Source organism: Augochlora pura, chromosome 11 (genome assembly GCF_028453695.1).
Source record: "Augochlora pura isolate Apur16 chromosome 11, APUR_v2.2.1, whole genome shotgun sequence".
Lineage (NCBI taxonomy): Eukaryota > Metazoa > Arthropoda > Insecta > Hymenoptera > Halictidae > Augochlora > Augochlora pura.
Window position 1 is genome coordinate 11878639 of NC_135782.1, and position 21510 is coordinate 11900148.

The window sequence follows — 21510 nt, forward strand, 5'->3', positions numbered from 1 at the left end:
CCCCCTCTCTCTCTCTCTCTCTCTCTCTCTCTCTCTCTCTCTCTCTCTCTCTCGTACGACCAGGGCCGTAGTTATAGGACGTTTGCGGATTAACGTTTTTCAATCGATTTTGCCTATTTAAATGCATTCATAAATATCAAGAAAAATGTGACGCATCACGGATGTAGGTGTGCATGTTTGATAACTTTTTTAGATTTTTCAGTTAATAATGTTAATTGTAAAAAATGATATAAATAATTTTAGTCCCCAAGAATGAAAATTTTCTTATGAAAGTAGATTCGGTACATCAACCAAATTTTTTAGTAACAACATATTATCGAAATAGTGATTTGAAAATTTGTCAGATTTTCTACTTTGACGTTCCGTAGTTGGAATAAATAAATATTGATCTTCTAACGATTTCCGCTCGAAAAAGCAGCTTGTGCTTAAATTATTCCATTTACTGAAATAAAATTTTTCTTTTACTGATCTTACAAGTTTCTTTTTTAATTATTAATTATCTAACAACGAATGATATTTCTCTACAATCATCATTTTATACGTACTTACGACGTCTGTTGATTCTTTGTTCTTCCGTGTTTCTGTTCGCATGCCCTAAAAATCCTTGAGCTTCATCATTACCTTCATCAATCACTGGTACCATCTGGTCTTGATTAAATATTTTTGACTATATTGGCGTCAGTTGTAGAAATTAAGCCATCCAACATCCGATTGTACAGTTGCAGATTTGAAAATTTCGTTCACCGACTCGCCGCCAATTGTCTTAAGCCGTTTCCTATTTGGCTAAATTAATGAACGTAGACTGTAATATTCACATCAGTTGTTTGAAGAGAAAACAATAACATAATTAAATTCTAAGTACGATCCCACTAATAGTAGAATATTCTGGTGTTAAGGCAGATCGCACCGTTGCAGTTTCTCTACATCTAACAGCAGTAGTATATTACAATACTTTCGAATTATAGTAGTTTCAAATATATCGCTCAAAGCAATATTTTATCATCTTAAAATATGTCATATCACGTAACATCTTTACGGAATGAAAAATAAAAAGAACAATTTCAGCACAAGTTAGTAATAAAAATTGATTTTAAATTTTGTAAACTGTGACGAATTAAATTAAAAAATCTAAAAACATTCTAAAGTTATTATTTTGTATACATGTATCTATCAAAAAAAATTTGTCGTTGTGTCGAATCTACTTTTACAAAAAATCTGCTTTGGGGAGTAAAATAGTGCATTATAATAGTAAATTTTTCATAAATAGGGTTATCACCTTGAAAATCTGAAAAATTTATCAAAAACGCACACCTACACCTGTGATATGTTATATTTTTGTCAAAATTTTTAAATTGAACGTACCCTCTAATTACGCTCCTGGACGAATGACACGTCAGCTGTTTAAATCCGCTCAAGGGCACTTTTGACCTATTTAATCGGCTATACACTTTGTTAATATCATTATCTTAGCATGCTAATTAATAATTTTACAACACAAAATCCAGCAATTCAAACATCCTTTAATAGATTTCTTTCAATGATTAGCTTACAATGTTTATACTTGCTTTTTTTCTGAGCTATCAAAGCAAACAGACAAGTTATTTTAAATTTGTAACAATTTAGTAACAACAGATATTTGACCGTGAAAGGCTTAAAAGATGTTACACGTATTTGTCTTACTGCACAGTATGTATCAGTAGAGCGCGGGCATTTCAATATCTTTTTTACCTGAATGCACTAAACAATTTCGACGAAGTTCTACTATAGAACCAGCATTGATTTAAAAGGGTTAATAACAGAGTAGACGTCGAGTAGACGTCCCAGTTTTCGTGTCTCTCGGAGAAGTTTCATGTATTCTGAATCTCACATGTTGTTAATAAAACTTTTTTTTCTGCACGGAAATTGGGACAGGCACAGAAACTGGGACGTCTACCACACATACACTTACAATCTTACAAGGAAATTTAGCTCCATATCCAATTAATTTAAAAAACCTAACAATTAGGAGTTGTATTCGCTTGAAATATTTGATATCTGTTACAAAAATGAAATCAAAGTCCGGCTTTAGAAGCTCCGAAAATAGGTTTAAACGATTTTTGTTGGAAATTTTGTTCACTTTTTGGTGTTTTCTATTATACATTTGCGTGAACAGTGTTTATAATTGAAATAAAAAAGGAAAGCTTAGACTTTGACTTTAATGATGTACAGTGTTGAACGTTTGTTATCTGTCGCTCCCGAAGTTCGAATTGCGTTTGGTTATGGTACATTTATTAAGATGTATGGATGTATTCAGTTGGCTAATAAATTCATAGAATTTTTGTTTTTGTTTTACAACGCCTTTTGCGTTAATTAATAAAGTGAGTAAGCTATTCGAAAGATCTCCTTCAGTTCTACAAAACTATTATATTCGCTTTTTTGAATAATTTAGTGTTCATAATTTTTTATGCTTAAAAATGGAATATCCAGTAGACAGAAATCAGCATTTCCCACATCTGCTATTCTTCGCTATTCTTCGCTATTCATCGAGGTTGTTATTTCGAAGGTTGTCCTTTGTGTGGCGTGTCGTTGATGTCAAAGTTGCCTTTTTTTTTAACTTAGCGGACCATTTTGTGCAGGAGACCCGCCTATGACACCCCTTCCGTACACATTGCAGATGTCCCGAGCTGCTTCGACAGCTTTTCTAACCTCGGTAAAAAGCTAATAACAGCAGACGTCGAAAATGCTGATTTTTGCCTTCTGGATGTTCCATTTCTAAGCTTAAAAAATCACGGAAAATTAAATTATTTGAAAAAGTGAATATAACAGTTTTATAAAACTGAAAGAGATCTTTAGAATGGCTAACTCACTTTGCTATGTAATGCACAAATTCTTATAAAACGAGAACGAAATATGTATGTTTATATATGTACATTATTTTACAATCTATTTCGAGTATTTGGAAGATACTAATATTCTTCTTAGGTTCCTTACAGTTGTTGCATTATTGCTGTTACGTACATCAGAGAAATACGTATCTATTAGAAAAGAAGTCAATGGGTATGGCTCGACATAAAGACGCAAACATATATGTACATATAGAGTATACATTTAAACACTTTTAATCTAAACAACTCGGGAAATATGTCAAATACAAATGTTACTTGATTTCAAGGAGGATGTACAATGATTTTTTTCATTTATTCTTTTGTCGTTGTTCGCTTTAAAGAATAACACGAAATATAAGTACAACTTTTTCTATCGGCAGTAGAGTGGTACAATATTATTTATATAATTGTCGTATTTCTACTTTGCTGAATGGAGGAAGTGTCGTCCTGCACATATTTGCAGTAATGATGTCAGTAAATCTCTGTCGTGTTTGATTCGACACGAGGTCGCTGTAAATTAGCATATTACCAGCAAGATTCGTCGATTTGCGGTGAAAATATGAACGAAACGTTTAGAAACATACTGTAAATGTTTAGGATATATCTCAAAATCAATCATTAAAAGACTACGAAAGCCTTTGCTTCGAATTTTATTACCTTGTTCTTTCTAAAATAGATCGACTCATTGATTGTAGCTTTCAAGGATTTGATCAAATAAGAAAATTTCAATAAATATTAATTAAAAAGAGTTGTTTTTGTAATAATAATAGTAAGTAGTATGTAAATATGCGTAGCTATTAGTGATTACAAATCCACTGGACTAGATGAATTAGACGTATCTGTGAAATATTTATGCATTTGTTAAAATCAGAGTTGAGCGTTATTCAAATAAATATTTATCTAAAATAATTACCCATGTGAATTCTTTTTAATTCGACTACTTTATTCGAATAACAATTACTCATTATTCGTAACAAATTATTCTGACTGTTTACTTACACGAATGATCAATCTTATTCGAAAAAGTAACGCGGAAAAAATTGGCCAACAATTTGTAGAAAACACTGTGTTCTATAACTTTTTGTTCAAATCGATTGTATTCCGCAGTAATTCCTACACAAATAAATCCTTGTTCGAATATCCAATAACTTCCAATTTCAATGAATTTGTATTTAAATAAATTCTTATTCGATCCAATATCTTATTAGTCATTCGAAATAAAAATCCACATTTTCATTACAATGTGCTTGGCTGATGAAGTTAAAAAATAAAACAAATAATAAATTGTATCGACGCAACATCACCCTTTTGAGTTTATTTAAAACAGTCTAGTACTGATTTTTGTATCATGTGTATACATATTTCACTATGTTTTCGCGAAAGACCATCTCATTGTTTATAGTTGCGTTTATTGATTGGACAGCTATGAGTATCTCACGTAAAACACGATTAATATATTCAGTCCAAATATTCTATTCTTGTCATATCATCTCCAAGAAACTAACCAATCTTTCGGATACTGACATATTGGAAATATATATTGTACAAGTACACTAAAAAGTTTTATGAATATAAACATTGTTCTACAAAAATGAGAAAATGACAGTTATTAATCGCTGTAACAATTTTATTACTGTCTGCACATGTAACAAATAGACTGCAGATTTGACGTATTTATGGTGAAAATAAACAAATCATATACAAATCTGTAAAAAGATTAGAAAAATTTAATGATATTGTTACATTATGGTGAACTTGCTTTAGTTATTAAGAGAGGAGAAATATTTTCATCGAACGTGTATTTCGTACCATTATTCTAAATGATTTTTATCTCGCACGAACACCCGCAGTCCAGTAACAAACACGTGCATAGCGAAAAAATAATGATGCACTATATGATGAGGCCCATATGTTCGGCAATTAATTTATTCCATCGAATTATATAAAAGCGTCGATGTAACATTCGCAAGTTTGTCATGTTCCGAGAAATATTTTTTACGCCTCCGGTCGCTTGTAATCGCGATCGCTTCGACTTCAGCTTACGATGATAGGTCGCGACTATCTTCCGGTTCGATAACGCTCTATTCATTCGGTACATTTCCTAAAAAAAAAACGTCGGCTTATTCTGTGCATCATTAATCGTGGCCAGAATGCTCACGAAACGGTCCGGCAGAAGGGAATCAAAGAGGAACAGAGTCGCGGCACGTCATTTCGAAACGATAACGAGCCGGCTATCTTCCCGCGTTTCCTGCCAGTGCGTGCCATCCCGAAACGTAAAAAGGATAAAACGTGAAAACGGGGGCAAGACAATGACTTTCTGCGAACACGATGACGCATCCAATGAATCGAGCCAATCTCTGTGTTATGCTCGCCGGACGTGGAATAGAAGCTAGAACAGAGTCGAAGGTAGCCGAAGTGGTCCGTGATACCCGGTCCGTGAAAAATTCATTATTTATCACTACAGAATCTGTGGAGTTATTTTAATTGAGGTGGTGTCGCATTATTATTGAATACTCGAATGGCGTGCAGGAAGTGAGACTCGATGTATTAAATGATCGAGTGATGAATGAGAAGTAAATTTAACATTACATTTAATAAATTGATATAATATTGTTATCGAAAGTGCTTAAAATACATTGCTTAAACTGTATGTAGATCGATCAGATTTAAACAGTGTTATACTATGAAACAAATTGTCAAGTAATCTTAAATTCTTTCTATGTATTGCTACTAAAATATGTATTTTCGTAGTTGTTGTTTATCTGTCAAACGATTCACGTATATTTACATTATGTCGTACCTCTTACTCTATTACTTATCGCCATAAATGAACAATATGCATAAAAAGGTTGTTAGGGCGAAAAGCATTGAAACATACAAAATCAAATCACAATTTCAACTGCATATTTACTGGCTGATTTTAATATTAAACGACTTATTAGGTGTTTAGATCACAGAAAGTAAGATGAAAGGAGTTCTGTCTTCCAACACAAACTGTGTAACATACTGCATCGTCCAAGTTTCTGATACGCATTCAAGAAGCATAGGCGATAGCTTATCGGTGTTTAACGTTACCTCACAAGCATTATGGAGTGCGAAAATTCTTTTACAAACATTCTTAATCTCAGTATCTGTGCATTTCGTACATATTCTTAGACGTGTTCTTTAGCTTCAACTCGAGCATATTGTAGCACATTATTTTTTGTAAACATGAGAAATTAACAATGAGCACTCTTTCTTTTACATCTGTCGGTAGATTTAAGGAAAAAGTATTCATAGTTATTTATTTATGTGACCCAAATATTTGTTTGAAATATACGGAGATCGATTTTTATTGAATATTTTCAACCATTGCTATTTGATGTAAAGGAGATATTATTTTATTTTTTATCGGTTTCTATTTTAATATTCAATTCGGAGGTAAACAATTTCTGTGAACATATGCGTATACAGTTGGTTTCAAAACACCTCGTACATTTTTTATGACATTAATTTCGTAAAAATAATTTCAAACGACCGAATAAATCGGAATATTTTTGAAACTATCAATTCTTATCGTTTGTTTTCTCTGCGGCTATCCTTTTCGACGAAACCTTCAGCATGTATTATTAATTATAATTGATATACATTTACAAAACGCGTACCTTCAAGTTGCATTAAAGCGAAATAAATAAAGTTGTAAAAGGCGAGCATTAGTACCTTCTTTGTAATTTTGAGCAAATCAATTTTTTATGGAAAATTTTACGCGCATCAGCCGGTAAATTAATCTTTTTAACATCAAAGAAAAGCTGAAATCGTTCGAACCTGTTTTATACAATTTATTCGATTCTAAAGGGGTAGAAAATCTTTCGTAACTGACTGTACATGATGTAGCATATATTTGCATCTTATAAGCATTATAAAAGCAAATTTTTCTCAGAATAGACTGCTACTTCAGAAGACAATACGATCGAATTGAAGTACTTCGTTGAAATTCAACGATTATACATTATGCAATTATTGTCACTACTACTACTACACATATTGGTGAAAGTATTTTAACTATTGCATTGTCTAAACATACAATAAGGCACGATTAATTGCATGATATCATAATATTGTAATAAATATCAATGGTAATGTAATATTTGTTTTCTCTGAACTCGATAAACTGCCACATGCGAATGATCGATAAGAAGATTTACATAGTTGATATAATATTGTACATAGTAGTTTATAGATTGCTCCAGTATTATTCGAGGCGGAATAGACACTGAAAAATCTGCCTATCTATTTATCGCACGGATTCATATTAATTTGATAGATTGAAAATTAAAGTTAAAAAATCTGTTAAAATAACTACCATCAACGAGTAAAATAGAATTTTTCTCACCGATAACTATTACAAATAACTGAATTAAGTGCAACTATTATTTGTAATGAAAAATCGAAATTCTTTAAATCACGTGCCTTTTTTAACAATTCTTTCAGATTTTACAATTGACTGTTGTTATCGTCGATACTGTCTCCAAGTTACCTACAAAAAAATAGTTATTACATCGATGAAATATTTCATTCGATCAACGTCTAGAACAACTCCTATTTTCGTTTCATTTGTTTCAGCAATGGTCAAACAACCCACCAGCAGTAGTGCCATTGGGGCGAGGCGATATAGGAAAACCCAAAAACAGCGATGACGACTATAACCCTTCACGACGATGGAAGCCTTTCCTTACGAATAACGATGGTAACTATCGCGGCACTTGTTTGCATGAAATAATTGTATATTCGTATATTCAACCATATTTCTAATATGGTAATATAATATCATTTCTAATATACAGGGTGTCCCAAAATTGTGTTACTTTTGGAAAATTATGGGATTTTCAGGTTATTTGAAGTAATTGTTTTCTTATCGGAGATGCAGCCCACGGCTTTGTTTACGAATTATTGACGAAAAACATTGACCAATAAGAGTCGAAACCCAGTTTCGCTCATTGACTCGGTCTCCCCGCGTCAGCTGATCTCGCCTCTCATTGGTCATTGTTTTTCGTTAATAACTTGTTCAATGTTTTTGTAACACTCTGTATATACATAGAGTGTACGTGTTATCTGGATGTTCGGAATATCTCGAACTTTGTTCAGTAATTTTTTGAAAGCTATTTTTGAAGATATTTTTTGCCAACTTATTAATCTGTCTATTGTTCTTAATACGACAAGAATTTATTTTATTTAACTGCCGTAGATTGATTGATTAAAAGTACGATTTAAACACTGTAGGATAAAATTGACACAGCGAGTGCTCTGTGAGAATTAATTAAGGTTACACACTGCGTGTTTAGTGACTGCTTGTATGTTTATAAACATATAGATATCTATCGCAAATATGAGAAGTAATTTACATTTGTTCACACTTACCTTTTCCACGTTTTTGTTGGCAGAAATTACTTCGATTAATCGGATTGAATTCGTTTTAAATTTTATCATAATACAGTGTTCGCGAAAATACAGCATTCTGTTTAAAAAAATCAGCATTGCTGAAACGTCTTTTTACCATCTTTTGTAATTCCCAAGATATGTTGTGGAAAAAAACAAGTGGAAAATATGTGTGGAAATAGAATTTAAGGAGAATAAGTGTGAATAAAATTTGAACAAATTTAGATTACTGTTTTAAAGTTAATTTTTACTTATTTCCTTAAACATTTATATTCAGTGAAAAAATTAAAATCGGTTGGCTATACTATAAAACTTAATAAAAATAGTTTCATAAAATGATTGAAGGAAAGCACGTTTAAAGTCGTTCTGTAAAAATATCAAACGTTAAAATAAAATTACTCCCTCTGAAATAGCTTTGCGATAAATGGTAGTATTTGTAACAATTGTGAGCAATGCGTATTACAACACTTTCTATGTGTCTTGGTTTTCAGGTTCCGAAGAAGATAAGCCGTACGTAGATAACTATGACGACGATCGAGCCGACAGAGATAGTAATGACAGACAACCCCAATATGGTAATCGATCTGGAATAATTGGAATTCTTATTAGATAAATTTTCGGGAAATGATTAAATTGTCTAAGACAGTTATTACAACAAAATTCAATATACTTTTTTTACTGCACTTATTTATCAAATATGACACACTAAATTCTTTCATTTTGCTTATGTTATAATAAAAAAAATGTAATACGTTTTACCCGATAAATATACAGTTAATTACGCTTGAAAGCAAACCAAAGGCTCAGCAATTGGTTACGCCACAGCAACTGACTCAGCTAGCCTACCCTCCGCATTGCAATTATGTAAATGTAATCATCGAAACGAAATAATTGAGTTTTATCTTTAAGTTAAACTAACATGACCTAAACAAGTTTTATTGTACGATCACAATGTAAAGAATTATATAGAATTCTTGATTTTCACTTTGAAGACCAATATCAACAGCTGCAGGTACATACATACAGTGATAAGCAAAAGTGACCATACACCTTTTAAAACGGTATAACCTTTTTAAAACTGGTTTAAATGACTTCAATTTTTGTTGTAAATCTTAGAGAGACTAAATAATTCAGTTGAAGATTTAAACACTCGTTTTTCACATTTCTATCTGAGCTATACTGAAAACTTAAAAAATGCGTTTGATGTTCCTCGGTAACTAATATGCATGCTGAAAATTTCATCAAAAACGATTCATCTTAACATAAGCTGTGAACATTTAATGATTACGAGAGTACAGTATTTCACGAATTTAAATACAAAACAGATGATTGTTACATATTTGAGTGGCTACGAGCATGTCATATAAGTTATCGAAAAATATCTTCAGTAGTAATAGATGGTTTAGCGTTTATCGGATGAACGTTGTAATTTTGTACCGATGGCGACGCAATACAGAGCTGCAGATGGTTTTGTAATATTCACCCGGTAAATGCTCACTTTTTTTTATCTATCTATAATTTAAATTTGAATTTTATTTAATAGATTAGGATGAATATCTTACAAGAAAATTTCAAGAGTCTTGCGAATAGAGCAAAAATGTTGAAATTTTATTTCCCCGGGTCCGTGCGAAGTTTATGCACGCAGTAAAATAGAATGATTTAATCAGATTTTCGTCTGACCGCAGACCATTATCGAATTTATGGTATCAGTAATTATATATTATGAAAGGAAAACGTTCATCTTCTTTGTACTGTAATAGCTGCTCTGCAATATTGCGAGATTTACGGACACAACTAGTGGCTGTTAATTAATGGGACCGTTTATCTTTTGCCTTTGCACCATTGTGTAATAGTTTGCTATTAATCGATAATACAACCAGTTATGTGCGCGCGCAAGTTTATGGTATTCCATAAAATTATAGAATTATGCGAAATAGTAACTCGTGAATACATCAAATTTACTTTACCTATAATTTTCTCTGTCAATAATTTTTTAACACTCAAACAGCGTACTTTTTTGACAAATATAGTATTGACTATGCTCAAAATTATTTATAATTTTATTAATCAATTGGTGTCAACATATTATTTAAGGTACTCTCTCTATAGACTTTAATGAATCATGTGAAAATTAAAATTAGTTTAACAGAAACTTGATATTCAAATCATAATTTTTCAACTATGACGACGGGAATAATAAAGAGTGCAAACATGATGCATTGAACAACGAAGATTGAATATAATACAAATGATGGTACGATACATCGGTTTTATTTATAAACGACGGCACGATGCATTGGTTAGTGTACATCAATTATACAATAAAACTATATAACATATTTGAGATAACAACCGTTTGAAAACGGTTCGTAAAATAACACGGACCAATCAGAAGCGAGTACGGCTGACGCCCCGTTTTCGCGACCCCGTTGTCACGTCGCATTCGATTGGTCCATGATTTCCTTTAATAACTCGTCAACAAAACTGTAACCAACATTTTCGCTGAGGAAAAAGTTACTTTTCAATCACCTTAAAAATCATTCCTTTCCAAATGTGACAGGAGTTCTTGGATTCGGTATAAACAATTTCAAAAAACGGTTATAACTACAGCAGGTCCTCGATTAACCGGTCATACATTTTTTAATTTTTCTATTATACAAACGCGTTCTGCAAGTAGTCAGCTCAATTTAAAGTAATCCACGTGCAATACGGTTTACTTAATAAAATGTATCACTATGACGACTTAAAGTATTGATATAAACCGATTTCGTTTGATTTGGTAATTATTTTATACAGTAATTTCTCTCACATTGTCCATCAGTATTGTGGATATTTTCGACAACAAGGATCAACCACAATTACTTTAACAAAATATTTAATAATAGAAAAGGGGAAAAACAAAAATACTAGCATTTATGTTACAATTCATATTCCCCCGGGCTTACAAAGAATACCCGGGGAATATATACTAAAATAAAATACAATCTTTACACGCAAATTTCTCACACAGATCGTCTTCGCTATCTCAACGGTTTCACGTAACTGGGAAAACTTTTCTCCTCTACGACACACTCTTGCTTTCTTAAAACTCACTCGTACACGACCACATTCAATCGCTGATTCTTACACACGTGCATTCGCATTTCGAAGAACAGTCTCGCACGGTCCAAACACTCTTCAGTTGCACCTCACTCGATCGAACTGTCGAGCAACCCAAACACCCTTATCTCGCACCCCACAGTATGGTAATGAGAATGGTCAACTTACGGAGGAGAAGTTACGGTTATTCGAGTTTTGCTGTTCGTTTTTATAACTGTTCATATTCGGCAACTATAAAAATGATCCACAAGGCTCGAATAATCGCATCTTCTCTTCCCAATTTGTCCATTTTCGTTCCTAAGCTGAAGGAAACCTTAGGAGAGAAATTGTTATATTGAATATTGTAATGAAATTGCCCAGTACTGTGAGTGTGAGTAATTATCTTTTTCTGCAAAGGTGACAGAAGTGGCGGAGGCTACAACGATGGACAAGATCAGGGTTCTCTAGATCCATACAATACAGGAGGTGGCGATTATCAGGGAAGACGTCGAGAGTACGACGAAAGATATAATGGACAACCTTACGATAATCGTGGATCTGGAGACCCTTACAGTCAAGGTAGTTCTCACGGTCGTGGATCGGCTGGTAATACAGGATACTCGCAAAACCAAGGAGGATATGGAGCAGCTGGAAGTTCGGACACTTATCCGAGCAGTTATTCAGCCATACCAATTCCAGGACGTGCCCCGCAGAATTGTACGGGGTCAGCTTGCTGCGTACCAAAATGTTTTGCGGAGAAAGGTTCCAGAGTGAGTACCAACTTATTATATTTTTCGAAAGACAATCGTAACTGATTGTGGGTTGCGAACATCACACGATACCGGAAATGTGACAAAAGAAAAAACTAACACTGAATCGTGGACCTACTGTATCACGAAAGTGTTTAAGAGATGATGTATATATACGCAATGTGACAATTCATTTTTCAGATTAGCATCATATCTCAGCACGTAGTGGCGACATCTGTTGAGCGTTAGCATTCATAGAAAGGTCAATCATTTATCTGATTGATCATTTTTAACAACTGACAAAGTTATGGCAGTTCTTTTTCACCAAATCTTTATTCGATATTGAAGTTGTAACATGAAACAAAAAGCGATTATTAACACTAAACCTACCATCAAATGACCGATCTTACATTTTTTAGTTTTAAATGGTTGAAATTATGAACACCCCTTCGTAAGAACCGATTGAATGAATTTCTTTATTAAAGCATGCATTAGAATAAAAAATGTGCGGAAGATTTAAATAATCACAGCTGTTTCATCATTATAAAGCAATACATATTATGTTAGGTACGTTTAGGGCACGGTAGGTTTAACGTTAAATTTAACGGCAAGACAAGTCGATCAAAATTTGATCGTGTGGTATAAACGATTTCTGGATCATAGTAGACTAGTTATAGTCTGGTTAATTCGAAAACCAGAAATGGTGGGAAAAAGAAACACGTAGTTTGATTGCAAGTGATCGCAATGTTTCACTGAAAATTACTGAAGCGACCAGGAACATCGACCGAAAGATGATTCAGACCATTTTTCACAGGTATACGATGTGAAAAATGGTCTGATTGAGAAAATTCAAACAGTTGGATGCTATTGCACGATAATTATGGGTGAGAGGGTAGCCTTTCGGGTTCGGATCGGGTCGGTTAATTTTCTCGGGTTTGGGTCGCGTCCCGAAAATTTGAGACGTCGAAGTCGAGTTAAGTAGTGCTTACATTGCAGCAATAAGTTAGCGATCCGAAATTTTCGGATACCCAAATATCATAAGCCAAATCACTTATTGTACGTAAATTTTTTCACCATATTCACTTGCTTTGGCCCTATACTTCTCTTTATTTTAAAAATTGATATTGTAATTTCATTGGGAACTATTCATCGATGTAAAAGCTATCTTCGACAAGTAATAAAGATAATAGGTAGATCGACATCTTACTCAACCTTTTCCATTCTGAAACTTTTGTAACCCACGATCTAATATAAGCATTTATCTAGAATTACAATAAATATATCATCTTTTAAATACTTTTGTGGACCAGTAATCGACGAAATCTAATAATAATAGTTATGCTCGGTTAAAGAGTTCAGGCGAGGATGTACCAGTCGATAGTTCATAGAAGGAAAACATTTTCTGTAAAATTATAACCCTCTATCATATCTAATTCTCGATCAGTGTTCCTTATTCAAATCTTTGAGTAAATTTCGAAAAATATGACATCTTATATATAAAATATGTCGATATAATACAAGCTGTTGATATAAAGTTTTGAATATTTTTTCAACTTTTAAGCAGATAATCCTAATTGTAAAAACTGAAAGTCCACGAAAAATGAAGATTTCTTGTGAAAGATGAAAGTGCACGTGTACCATATTTCTGTAGTAATAACATGTTATGGTGCCATAGTTAAAAGGAACACTGAAATTACTGTGTATATTTCCCATTGCATAAGGATATTATATTAGTAATCAAGTTAGTTCCTGAAAGAAAATGATAACCCGTTTAACTGATAATTGAGATGTAATTGAATATAGGCATTCTTTTTGTGATAACATAGCATAACATTATAATCAACACTCAAACTGTGGTTGTCTTTGAGAAAATTATAACAGGCTATGGTTAAGATTTACTATTGTTGATTTATTCATGAATATTTATCAACTTACTTATTAAGATCCTCCTCCTGGACACATTACGTTGTCCAAAAATCCTTAAGGAAACGAGAAAACTTAAGAAATAACTTAGGAAGTAGTCGGAAAGTGGACAAAAATATTTAAACAACAATATTTGTGTTCTGGGTTCAAATGAACTCAGTTAACAACGTGGTTAATAACACATGTTTTTCTTACAGTATTAATTAAATATTGTTTAGACACTGTGATACAAAATGATAATTCAGTACGATTGATGTCCACAGGGTCCTCCGGGTATAATGGGGCCACAAGGTCCCAAAGGTCAGAGAGGATTTCCTGGAACAGAAGGTCTCCTAGGTCCAAAAGGGGAGAAAGGTGATCCTGGTCCTCAGGGATCGCGCGGGCTGAAAGGTGATAGAGTACGTATCGTCGTACCGTCGGAAAGGAACCTATGTAAATTGCTATTCGTAGATGTTATAATTCTATCGCTTCTCCGTAGGGAAAAATGGGTATACCTGGATTTCCTGGCATAAACGGTGTTCCCGGAGTTCAAGGTCCGCCTGGATCTCCTGGTCTTTCTGGACGTGATGGATGCAATGGAACTGATGTACGTAAATTAACGTAATTAAATAATAATTAATTGTTGGGTTGACCGAATAATGTACTAGTTATAAGAATACATTTCTTCTTATTCATATAATATATCTTGTAATCTAATACTTTCTGAGGAACAAATACGTTGAAACAAAGATCAACAGATATATATCTTATATTAAATTCTTGTACTATAAAACTGTTCTATAAAATATGCAGTAGCCGCGCAAAGTAGATTGACATCTTTTCGAACGGAATAAGATTTTTAATAATGAACGACACGTCCCGAACTTTCGTAAAATGTAAAAAAATTGTTAGACTGATTACTTTACTAGATAATGGATAAAAAAAGCTTTGCAATTGTGAATAGTTGTAATGATAATGACATTAAGGAAATATATTTTCTCAATTCTTTAATCAATAATAAGAATACAATTATTCAAAGAAGACTTGCAATTTCTCTTATTTAGGTTTTCTATTAACCTCTTAGGCACGGCGTAACTTTACGCGGGGCTCTTTCTCGGTACGGCAGAGTTCAACGCGAATTACGTGTAAATAATACGGGACTGCAATGTGTGACGGATAATGCTGTTCTTTACACGAGCACAGTGGAATTAAGTGTTTGATGATTGAATTATAAGTTTTCTTAAAGATATGATACACGCATTTTAACTTTAACAATTTATCAGACGGCATCCGCGAAAGCCGCTACAGTGGTGTGCCGTACAGAAAGATGATAGCCGCGAAAGCCACTATAGTGGTGCTCAGTGTCTAAGAGGTTAAATGTATCTGAAAATAGCAATTTAGGTATCTCTGCGTATCAGTATTTATATAAGTTATTTTATCTACAGGGTGAATCCGGTGTTCCCGGTTATCCCGGAGAACCAGGTCCTCGTGGTTTCAAAGGCCCTCCTGGTCCTAAAGGAGACAAAGGACAATCGGCATTTGCTGGATCGTTTCCTGTTGGTCAAAAAGGTGAACCGGGTATCGACGGTGTGAGAGGCCCTCCTGGACCACCAGGTCCTCAAGGAGACCGCGGGTTCATTGGACCAAAGGGTGATCGAGGTCCTTATGTAAGTATCGTCATTCTTGCATAGTACTTTCGAAAGTAATATTATATATAATAAAAGTGCAATAAATCTGACGAGATGTGCGCTGTAAAGCACGAATGTAAATAGCTCTAGAATAACGTAATTCTCCTACGGTATTCATCAAAGTTTACGTTAATAGTGTCTGGGTTATATAGACCAGGCTAAAAAATACAATGTTTTTAATAGAATGATATTAAGCTTATATGAAATGATATAATAATCAGTTTAAAAATACAAAAGAAAGTAAAAGTATATTAATTGGAAATAAGTAAAATTAATAAATTTGACTTTAATCGAAAAGTTATATGTGCTTGATATGTATATGGCCTGGGTCACACAGATCCGAAGCACTATAAGATACTTAGCACATCACATGTTTCTTATTATCAAGCGTCTTCCTATCGCATTTGTAACAAAAGTGAATGGCTAAAATGTAGAACTGTGAAAACTTTTGAAGAAAACAAAAGTGCATTATTTTCAACTTGGTAAAATTATTAAGGAAATAAATAAATTCTTACGTAAATCTTGAATTTTTCAATGAATCCAGATAATTTATATTTTGCATAAAAATTCGTAGACTACTTATTATGCTTCATGGACATTTTATTTTGTTTTTTGAAAAGAAGAGCTCTAAGCAACAGTGTCTATTATAATAGCAATTAGTGTTTACCACATCACAAAATTTTTTAGTAAGAGTTTCAAATTGACCGACGGCCAATCAATCTGAATACTCTGCTGTAAAAAGAATCAAAACAACTGAAGTTGCAACATTTCATTGTTTGTTCATTCCAATGTATAATCTGAAAGCAATATGTCCCATTTTGTGGAACTTATACTAGTGAATGGACTATAACGTTTCTATAGTAAGTTTGCGTGAGTTGCCAATATTTTATGTATCTATGTATATGCTTAAAAGAAATAATGAAATAAGGAGAAAGAAATGAAGGAAAAACACTTTTAAGATACGAAATCTGGATCAAAAGACATTATCAATTTATTATCTGCATAGTTTATTGTTTATCTCTATATTACTTGTAGAGAATAAATAAATATCTTACCTTCGCATTTCTGTATGTATTTAGGAGAACTAAATATTCCTAGGTATTCATTTTACTATAATTTTTTTTTTTGGGAAAGTAATATCTGCCTATTATAATTATGGTAAATAACATACGAATGAGAGAAATCGGATCAACGTCTAGTATAATTGGTACTGTTTAACAAATTTCTTTGTTCAAGAAACATATCACAAGCCGTGTTCAATGGATGTTGAATCAACATATGCATAATTTATAGTTTTAGTCTGTATAAAATGAAAAATAAAATATTTCAGTCTAAATGACGCTATACTAATTAACTTGCCGTAACGAGTATATTGTGATTCCTTAGAGAAATATATAATTGTATCGTTATTCAGGGACAACCTGGTCCACCAGGTCCTAAAGGAGAGAAAGGAAACATGGGACTTCGATTCGAAGGTACGAAGGGTGATAAGGGTCAGAAGGGTGAACAAGGACCTAAAGGTACACCTGCTCCCGAATTACCCCTTGTGGGGGTAACAGAAATCACCGGACCACCGGGTGAGCCTGGAGAAAAAGGAGATAAGGTACTTAAACAATCGAATGTAGCACAGTATTATTTTTCATGATGGAAATAATTGCGTTATTTTACAATACAGGGCGATATGGGATACGATGGAGTAAAAGGTGAACCAGGTTTACGCGGTGATCATGGTCTACCTGGTAGTGCTGGTGGAAAAGGAGAGAAAGGTTTGCCAGGTGCCCCAGGTATACGAGTAAGTTGAACAAAATCGATTATACGTACAAATCATTTGGAAATGCATTACGATACATATAACAACGAACCGTTGTCCTAATTAGGGTAGAGATGGTTTTTCTGGACCTCCAGGACCACCTGGTCGTAAAGGCGACCGAGGTTACGATGGTTTAGACGGATTACCCGGACATCCTGGTATGAAAGGAGAGCCAGGACGTGATGGATCCATGGGTGTTCCAGGATTGCGGGGCCCCCCTGGTCCACCGGGAGTAAGTAATATTTACAAATGCCTTTAACACGCATCTATTAGAATACTTTGATCAGTCTCGTGTCCATCGAAATGTTTTTAAAAATATATTTCTAAACAATATTTCCCCTCATTTTATTAGTTGGGGAAGAATTCTATTTCCATGATACAAATAACTAACACTTTAATGCTATTCTCTCAACTTTTATATAACAAATCTGAAGTGGGTTTAGCGTAATTTAATAATCTGATAACATTGTTAATTATTAGGGCGGAAAAGGCACACCAGGTCCGCCAGGGCCTAAAGGACCCCAAGGGTTCCCAGGTCCAACTGGGCCACGAGGTACTGACGGATATCCAGGAGATCCAGGCCCGAGAGGCCCAGTGGGTTCTGCAGGAGGCCCCGGTTTATCAGGTATTCCGGGACCTGAAGGTTTGCCTGGAGATAAAGGAGCGAAGGGTGAACCCGGTATCACAGGATTCCCCGGACCAACAGGACTTCGGGGATTCGATGGTCCACAAGGTCCTCCAGGATCACGAGGTCTACCTGGGGAAAAAGGATTATCGATAGCTGTATGTACAAAATTTCATACACGATTAAAATATATTTTTGCAAAATTACAGACACTTCATATTGAGTCTTACTATTGTCTATTATTTATGAAGGGACCAAAAGGAATGGATGGTGCGCCTGGCATAAATGGAGAAAAGGGACAGAAGGGTGAACGTGGTTACGCTGGACCAAGAGGATTCCCAGGAGATTCCTTAGATGGAATTCCAGGATTGCCGGGTGAATCTGGTTTACCGGGAGAACCAGGAAATCCTGGAAGAGATGGCATTCCGGGCGCTCCAGGACCTTTTGGTGAAAAGGGAGAAATAGGAGGACGCTGTATAGATTGTCTACCTGGTTTGCGAGGAGCTAAAGGAGATCGCGGTTTGGATGGTATCCCTGGAATTACTGGACCTCGAGGACCACCTGGAGAACGAGGTTTTCCTGGAGAACCTGGCGCCGATGGCTTACCAGGACCGCTTGGTCCACCAGGACGACCGGTATGGTATTCTACATTTTCAACGCGCTAACTTAGGAAATCAGTTTTATCATTAATATTTTATCAGGGAAATGATGGTATTCCCGGTGCACCTGGACCTCAAGGAGAATCTGGCACACCGGCAACAATATCGTGGGACATGATAAAGCTAGAAAAGGGTGATAAAGGTTTACGAGGTGAACCAGGCCGAATGGGACCGCCAGGTCCACAAGGTCCACCTGGGGATAAGGGTGCGATTGGATTGGAAGGTTTCCCGGGACTTAAGGGTGCTGCTGTAAGTCATGAAAGCGTGGCACTTTCGTCCTTGCGACCACTTTATAGATTGAAGATGCGTAACTCCGTGTCTATTACTTTCAGGGTGATCGAGGTTTTCCTGGACAAGAAGGTGTCCCTGGCAGGCCAGGTGTTCCAGGTAGTAAAGGAGAAAGTGGTCTGAGTATAAGAGGAGAAGCCGGAGAACCTGGCTGGCCTGGTCAGCGAGGTGAAAAAGGTGAACCAGGTTTTGACGGAGAAAGAGGTGAACCTGGTAAGTAGGAAATCATTTATTTTTAACAACAGTTTTACTAAATACCAAATATATATCATAATTTCTGTTTTCAATAGGTGAATGTCCACCATTAAACATAACGAAGGGTTTCAAAGGTAGCAGAGGATTCCCAGGAGAAAGGGGAGCACCTGGAATACCTGGAAGAGAGGGATTAAAGGGTGACAAAGGCTTGCAAGGTTTTTCGGTTAGTAGATAAATTATTGTCACGCGGCACTTGAAACTTACCTCTCTTTTAACCATTGGTTTCGGTGTTTCGTAATGCAAGTTTTGCTAAGCATGATAGAATTAATGTAACGAGTAATTAGAGATTTTAATGAAATTAGGGGCCCCCTGGACCGGCAGGTGCTATTGGTGGGCCCGGACCAGTTGGAGCACGAGGATTGCCTGGCCCTCGAGGAGAAAAGGGTAACATGGGACCAATGGGCTTTCCGGGTGAACCTGGCCGCGAAGGACCAAGAGGATTCCCAGGTGCTCCAGCTCCAAAAGGAGAGAAGGGTGAACCTGGAATATCGGTAAAAGGCGCTCCTGGTTTGACTGGCCCTCCTGGTGAAAGAGGAGAGAAAGGTCTTCCAGGGCCACCAGGAAAGGATGGTCCTGTTGGTTTCCCAGGTTTACCAGGATTTGCTGGAGAAAAGGGTGATATTGGAGTTCCAGGAATAAGTGGCTTACCTGGTGCGCCGGGAGAAAAGGGAGACACAGGTCCAATTGGCCCTCCAGGTCCTCCTGGTGTAGCAGGAACTCCTGGCATTGACGGCATTAAAGGTACATGCATCAGTTTCTATAATATAGTTTATATATATATATATATTCACCGAGAAACTTATATAAAATTTCTGGTATACAGGTGAACCAGGATTGACAGGAGAACCGGGTAGGCCAGGCTTGCCAGGTTTTCCAGGCACAAAAGGAGACCGAGGTGAATCAGGTATCGACGGACAGAAGGGATATCCTGGACGACGAGGTTTACCTGGCTCGCCTGGTCGAGCTGGAATAGAAGGTTTAATAGGTATGAAAGGTGAACGTGGAGAGAAAGGTTCGCCAGGTTTCCCTGGATTGCGTGGACTAGATGGAAAACCAGGCCGCACAGGATCGCCTGGACTTAAAGGAGATTTAGGTCCTACCGGCAATCCTGGCGCACCTGGCCCCGTTGGATTCGATGGACCTAAAGGTGATCAAGGTCCAGTGGGATTCCCAGTATGTATTTAGTGTTATTATATATTAATTATATCACTTACTTGATTATTTATTAGATTACTTTCTAATGAATTTAACTGTACTAGGGCCGTAAAGGAGAACCTGGCCTGGTGTCAGAAAAAGGACAAAAAGGTGAACCAGGAATGCCAGGAATTCGTGGGCCTCCAGGAGTTGCGGGAAGGGACGGTATAGATGGTATCAAGGGAGAAGAAGGAATACCTGGTGTTGGGCGAGATGGCGCGCCTGGTGCAAAAGGCGATGCCGGCTTACCAGGTCGCGATGGTTTACCTGGACTGCCGGGTGAAAAAGGAGACACCGGTGTTAGAGGATACCCTGGCATGAAAGGAGATAAAGTATGTTTGATTAATGAAGTTACACCTTTTGTGGAAATACACTTTCTCATTTAATTTTATTTTCTATAAAGGGAGCGTATGGTACTCCAGGTGAACCAGGTACGCCTGGTATGGATGGATTGCCCGGTGAACCAGGTGATAGCGGCGTGCCTGGTCCCCGTGGTTTTCCAGGATTAGATGGTGACATGGGATCTCCGGGTCATCCGGGTCTGAATGGTATTAAAGGAGATCGGGGTCCATCAGGTAATAATAGGAAATTGAACAATATTACTGTACCGATGATATAAAAAATTAGTTGCTTGATAAAACGTTTCAACATTAAGGTCCTACTGGATTCCCTGGATTATCTGGTACGCTCGGAGAGAAAGGTGACCGTGGACCACCTGGGCCAACAATCCAAGTTAAAGGTGAAAAAGGTGAACCCGGTATTCCTGGTCGACAAGGTTTCCATGGAGAGAAGGGTGATCGAGGATTGGACGGTTTATCTGGATACGATGGAGAGAAAGGAGATAGAGGCCCACCTGGTCAAATCGGAAATCCAGGAACACCAGGAGTTATGGGTGTAAAAGGTATACATGCTTTGCTATTTTACTATACGCAATGTTGTTTACGTAGTCAAGGTTATGGAATAACAGTTGCATTATTTTATAC

At 35.7% G+C, this 21510-nt stretch overlaps 1 protein-coding gene across 1 annotated transcript in view; it reads left to right on the top strand.

Annotated features, from left to right (window-relative positions):
* Col4a1 (Collagen type IV alpha 1) overlaps positions 1–21510 on the top strand; it is a 47071-nt gene that overhangs the window by 17806 nt on the left and 7755 nt on the right. Inside the window, exons 3-21 of the mRNA XM_078194223.1 lie at positions 7467–7590; positions 8771–8854; positions 11775–12127; positions 14293–14427; positions 14508–14615; positions 15454–15675; positions 17111–17299; positions 17372–17488; positions 17574–17738; positions 17987–18289; positions 18383–18766; positions 18833–19039; positions 19123–19291; positions 19369–19496; positions 19636–20074; positions 20157–20506; positions 20593–20859; positions 20931–21102; positions 21183–21428. Coding sequence (XP_078050349.1) covers positions 7467–7590; positions 8771–8854; positions 11775–12127; positions 14293–14427; positions 14508–14615; positions 15454–15675; positions 17111–17299; positions 17372–17488; positions 17574–17738; positions 17987–18289; positions 18383–18766; positions 18833–19039; positions 19123–19291; positions 19369–19496; positions 19636–20074; positions 20157–20506; positions 20593–20859; positions 20931–21102; positions 21183–21428 — 4162 coding nt within the window. The remainder of the gene's footprint in view (positions 1–7466; positions 7591–8770; positions 8855–11774; positions 12128–14292; positions 14428–14507; positions 14616–15453; positions 15676–17110; positions 17300–17371; positions 17489–17573; positions 17739–17986; positions 18290–18382; positions 18767–18832; positions 19040–19122; positions 19292–19368; positions 19497–19635; positions 20075–20156; positions 20507–20592; positions 20860–20930; positions 21103–21182; positions 21429–21510) is intronic.